The sequence below is a fragment of the Nanorana parkeri genome, unplaced genomic scaffold (genome assembly GCF_000935625.1).
Source record: "Nanorana parkeri isolate BGI_ZX_2015 unplaced genomic scaffold, ASM93562v1 scaffold63, whole genome shotgun sequence".
NCBI classification, from domain to species: Eukaryota; Metazoa; Chordata; class Amphibia; order Anura; family Dicroglossidae; genus Nanorana; species Nanorana parkeri.
The window spans coordinates 1,869,308-1,875,128 of NW_017306331.1; the positions used below are offsets into that span (position 1 = coordinate 1,869,308).

A 5,821-nucleotide genomic window follows, 5' to 3' on the forward strand; every position below is an offset into this window, starting at 1 on the left:
GGGGGGGGGGGGGGGGTGTCAGAGGAGGGAGCTGTCAACCAGGATGGCCAAGCAGCAGGAGAGGAGAGACGCTGTCATCCTGTCTGTATGACAGCGGCTCTGTGTGACCGAGCGGAGGATCAGTAAATAGCTGTGATATCGCTGTCACAGGAGGCTGAGCGGGCGGTGTGGAGAGGAGAGCTAGGTCTATTATGACAGCTGACTCCCCCTGCACTACCGGCTCGGCTTACTGTGTCAGCTGTCTCCGCCCCTACACCGCTCTCCATCCTGATCTGTCACAGGAGGCTGAGCAGGGCAGTGCGGGAGGAGAGCTCGGCCTCCTGTGACATCGCGGCTCACAGTGCTCTCCTCCCCGCCCTGCTCGGCTGTCTGAACATTTCTCTCCTCCCCACTGGACACTGCACTCAGGGGAGGAGGGAAACTATAGATGCACTGCGATTTTGGCCGAAAGATGGTACTTTCGTAATTTTACCAAAAGTGCCATTTGCGACCGAAATTTTGGTGCATCCCTACCTGTCACCACTAAAGTGCTATCACACAGGGGGCATTTGAGCCTCCACCATGTGATGGCAATGAAGTTAATTAAACAAAAAAAATCATGTTAAAAAAACAGATTTTTAAAAAAAAAACAGATTTAAAAGCACCACATTTTTTTTTTATATCCCCTTCCCCGCACATACTAATGCAGACACACATGGGGTACACCTACGTAGCAAAACGACAATTGCGGCACATATGTTATTGAAAGCAATAATTCACACTTAACTGATGACCTGTATAGGCTTTTAAATCATTACATATGGACAATTTGGTGTACTGAATTTTTTTGCACCGTTTCAGGGGCACATGCAGATTTTAAGTTTGGCATGTTTGGTATCTTTTATTCCCCACAACCTCATCTTTTATATTTTACACAACAAAATCGGTATTATATTGTGCACTACAAATTAACTCAAAAGAGAACTATGCAGTAAGTGTTTTTCCCCATAGTTCTCTTTAGGGTCACGGGAGGACATATACTAGCGTCCTCCCGTGACCCAAAGCTCAGTATATAGCGAGCTATTGCCCTCGATATACTTTGAGCGCCGCAGCCAGGATGGTCCCAACACTACTGTCTGGATCCACCCAGCTGCGTGAGTGACAGCGTGCTCTGCCTATCTAGAGGCAGAGCCAGCTGTACCCGCCCCCTCCCCGTCTGTTCCTCCACTCAGAGCTGGAGGATCAGAGAGGGAAGGGGGGAATACCTGCGGGGGATCGGTGACTGACAGTCACCGCTCTCTGCAGGGAGACGATCGGAAAGTGAGTGGATCGGCTGCATGTTTCTGCTCACTTCCCGATCGATAGAGTCGACCTGTGACAGCTTCTTTGTCACAGGTCGGCTCTAACTATGAGGATGAGTGGAAATCACTCACCTCATAGTTCTCCTTTTTAAGTGTGTTTTTTCTGAAATTTTGGGTTTTATAAAGAGTTGTGCTAATATGTGAAATAAAAATTTCTAACTGCCACCATTTTATTCTACATGGTTTCTGATTTCAGTAAATATTGAATTTCCATAAGTTTCTATCCCTCTCCAAATACCCATATCTATCTAGAAGTTTGTAAACTTACTGAAGATGTCCATGGGATGTACTTCATCAATGCACTGGCATAATTTTACTCAGCCCTGTAAATATGCACTTCTGTGTGTCACGACTCTCACAGGGCCTGCCTCCAAAACTACAACTTAATGTCTGCACCGTGTAACATGTCTGCACCGTGTAACATTATCATTTCTTGCTGGAAGCAATGCATCATGGGATATGTAGTGTTGAGAAATGGAGATTACATCACAACAAGCAGCAGTGAAAGAGACACACAGCACACTGGGAATCCAGGAAGTTGTTGAAAGTAATGGGCAGACGGAAGGCAGCACTCACTACATAAAAGGGATTTTTTAAAGTAAACTTTGATTGCATTATGAAAAACAACTAGTATGTACTCCTATAACAATGCTGATGTTATAAGAGGACAGAATATCCAGGAACTTTACTACTCCTTTCAGAGATCACATAATATTTCATAGCTGTGCAAAATTCCCTTTGTTAGACAAGATTGGAAAGTGCAATAACAAACTCATGACTATTTTAAGGAACGATTAAGGTGTGTTATAATGTTATCTCTTAATAAATGAGTAAGCTTTGCAACGCGATCCATTGTGTGCTTACTGGATTGTTTATGGATGAGGAGAGTGGAGGGGCAGATTTAAAAAAAACAGGATCTCCCCTCATTCATTCACAGAACGCCTTGTATTCTGTAAATAAAAATGACAAAGCATTGTAGGGGAGAGGATAAGGAGGGTGAATGACACGATACTTCACTGATGCAACTTTGGCTTTTCATTCCTGCAAGAAGTATAGCACTGCCTGTACATTCCAGCAAGAGTGAGAAACCGATTTTGGAACTAACTGTCATGGATCCAGACTGAGGATTACCGTCATTGGTAACTTGTTTGTACTGAGCACTAGTGATGGACTCGGGCGTGTTCCCAGCTCCACGTGCCGAGCCCGCCAGGAAGCTGACAGCGCGCAGCGCCAATCACAGGTACTGAGACATCTGCAGAGATCGGGATATGTCCCGGTGCCTGTGATTGGCGCTGTGGCGCTGTCAGCTTCCTGGCAGGCTCGGCACGTGGAGCTGCGAACACGCCCGAGCCCATCACTACTGAGCACAAGGCGGAAAAAAAATTCCTGGACTTCAGTTTTAAGGGCTTTTAATCATGTTAAGCACATGGCTACACTTTTTCTAATAGTCCTTTAGATTAATAGGTGACTTTTCTGTTTCAGTTCTATACTATTTCATGTCGTGTAAACCTTATGTCCATTACTTTTGGTTTACTGTAGGTTTTTGAGCATCGAGGGTGGAAGTGCCAATGACATCGGGACAGAGAAAATTCAGCGGCAAATTAATGAAGCCGTCCAAAGAGAAGGAGTTGATAAGTTAGCTGAGAAGCTGAAGACGACTGTGCTCACATTGCAGCTAATTATTGACGGCCTATGCCAGCCTGAAGGCTATGACATTCGTACAGGTATGGTGTGGAGGGCTGACTACAAATTTCCTGTGGTCTACAAGTACTGACAGTTTACATAAAAGTGACAGGTTCCCTTGAAAGCACAGCTCCCACCTGCTGATGTTTACATTCGCTGTAATATTTCACCACTCCGTTTCTCTGCCATTAGGGAATACTTGGCCCTTCTGCTCATGGGGGAAAATTAGACTTCCACCTAATGTTGCAGTGCGGAGGCCTGAGCAACCAATCACCAGGTCTAAACAATGTCACATGCGGTAGACGTCATCCTTTATGATGTGTAAGCTCCAACACCATCCAACATGAGGCTTACACAGCGTGAGGATGAATGGAACGCATTGTTCTTTTCCATTGGACCTGTCACTTTATCCTGAATAGTAAAAGTGTTAGAGCCTCTCTAAAGCTAGCCACACATGCCACAATAATATTATGCAATCTTCTTTAGATCTGCCAACTACCATGTAGTATGAGGGCCTGTCTGATTGTATCAATATTGAATTGATTGTTGAGTTAAGGTCTCGTGGATTTTTTAAATGTAAAGGAGATTGTACAGATTATTGTAAGGTGTATGGCCAGTTTTAGACTAGTTCAATAACCTCAAGGGGGGAAAGGTATGATTATACTTAACACCCTCCATCTCAGCCTCAGACAAAAAACGATACTCATTTTAGTAGAATCAATCTTTCGTGTCCCATTCACCCAGACTCCACCGCCTCTAAACAATTAATAAAATACAGAAAACGTACCTATGTCCAAAATAAAAATGGTTGGATTTGGACTCTAGCCCCATTGCTACCTAGAAAGTTTTTCCAGGTTTCCCATGCAAACTCATACAATTGTTTAATGAAACTGAAAATTAACTAAAGACCCACAAACAATACAAACAATATAGTTTGAAAGCAGGGGGCCCATGCAATAAAATACAGTATTCATGAATATCTTCCCATGATCTTTGTGCAGATGTTTAACATAAACACAATGTGGTCTCCACATTTCCATAAAATAAAAAGGCTAAAGCTGTGCTGGTTTTATAAGTTACAAATAAACAAAACAGAAACCGAAACAGAGGTGCCTCCATGGTTTCTCTCCTCCCCGGTTGGCGATGGCCTGTGTCCCCTCTGACACAGTGCAACGGGAGGAGAGAAACTGTCATAGGAGGCCGAGCAGTGCAGGGGGAGAGCGCTGTGAGCGGCCGGCGTCTCCTACCGCCCCGCTCAGCCTCCTGTGACAGATCAGGAGAGCGGTGTGGGGCAGAGACAGCTGTCACAGGAGGCTGAGCTCTCCTCCTGCACCGCCCCGCTCAGCCTCCTGTGACAGCGAGTCAGGATGGAGAGCGGGTACCAGCACTCAGTGATCTAAAGGACTCAGAGTGTTTGTAAATAATTGAGGGCATGATATGTTTACTGTGTCCCCAATTCATCCATGCTCCTCCTGTTCATTCATGATTGTGGACATGGTCAACATACTATCGCCACAAGTTATGAATGAACAGGAACACTCAGTATAGAGGATTCCTGTTCATTTAAAACAGGGGCGGCAGAAAAAGAGATTGAGGACTTTGTGTTCCCAATCTCTTTTTCTATTTTAAAAGGGAAATATCAGGGGTCTATTTAGACCCCCAATATTTCCCCCCACCCCCCAATATTTCCCAAAAATAAAAATCAAAAATTTGAAGAAAAAAAAAACATTTCCGGTTCGACCTGAAATTGTTTTGTTTGTTTCGGCTTTGACATTTTAATTTCGGAGCACCTCTATTAGAAACAGTTACAGTGTGAGGCATTTAAAGCTGAACTGCAGGTAAACAGCTAATTATGCAGGTAAAATAAATATATGAGAGCTGTATTACCTGGTAAGGTATTTTTATTTCTGTCCATCCAATCCCTTTACACAGGGCAGGAGATCTGATTTTACTCTGCTGCAGTTTATTACCACTTGCAGTGCTTCTCCCTCCCTGACCCTGTGACTGGACAGTGAAAGGAGAAAGAGCAGACTCATGAACTCGTTCCTCTGCCATCTCCTCCTTTCAGCATGTTCCTTGTTAGTACTGCAGCACAGTGCTTAATTGGCTCCTTGTGATACTTCTTTCTTTCCTAGTCTGAGCCTTGCTGTACAGTGCATTCATTAGGCTGATACCAAGTCAAGTTTAAAATAATGACACTGCGTGCATTAAAAGTACATTTAATGAGGTTTTAAAGTGACACTAAACTAAACTCAGGTGTTAAATCTTATAAATGCATTCAAGTACCTTAACTATTAACCAAACTGTATCCTATTTGTGTAACACTCGGCTGTAGATCCTCAAATAATCTCTGAATTGGTGCTGACACTGTCCTTCCTTCTGGAGGGTGACTACTTTTGTTCCCCATGGTCCCTGTGTGTGTTGTAAAGTAGCCACTGCTCCAAGCTCACTCCTGTGATGGAGTATAATAATGATACAAATTAGTAAACTAAACGTGAGATTGTAGTCCATCTTGGATCGGTGGCTACTTTAACTCCTGAGTTTAGTGTCTCTCGAAGCATGGCAGGAGTGGTAGTGGTTATGAATATAGAACTGTATAAAAGTGTGTCTTTTATATGTGCTTGGAGTTCAGCTTTAAAACCTTTGCTGCATATGGTATCACTACTGCTGCTGCTTAGAATTAATCTAAAAAAAAGGTGCCTAACGTTATTCCTAAGTATTCTTGTGGGGCCAGCCAATGTGTAGTGTGTTTGTTTCTGGCTTCTGATTGTGTAGATGTGTGTGTTGTCTGGGGTTTG

At 43.7% G+C, this 5,821-nt stretch overlaps 1 protein-coding gene across 1 annotated transcript in view; it reads left to right on the forward strand.

Annotated features, from left to right (window-relative positions):
• The window catches only part of SRBD1 (S1 RNA binding domain 1), a 151,217-nt gene that overhangs the window by 142,396 nt on the left and 3,000 nt on the right, over window positions 1-5,821 (forward strand). Inside the window, exon 21 of the mRNA XM_018576291.1 lies at window positions 2,880-3,064. Coding sequence (XP_018431793.1) covers window positions 2,880-3,064 — 185 coding nt within the window. The remainder of the gene's footprint in view (window positions 1-2,879; window positions 3,065-5,821) is intronic.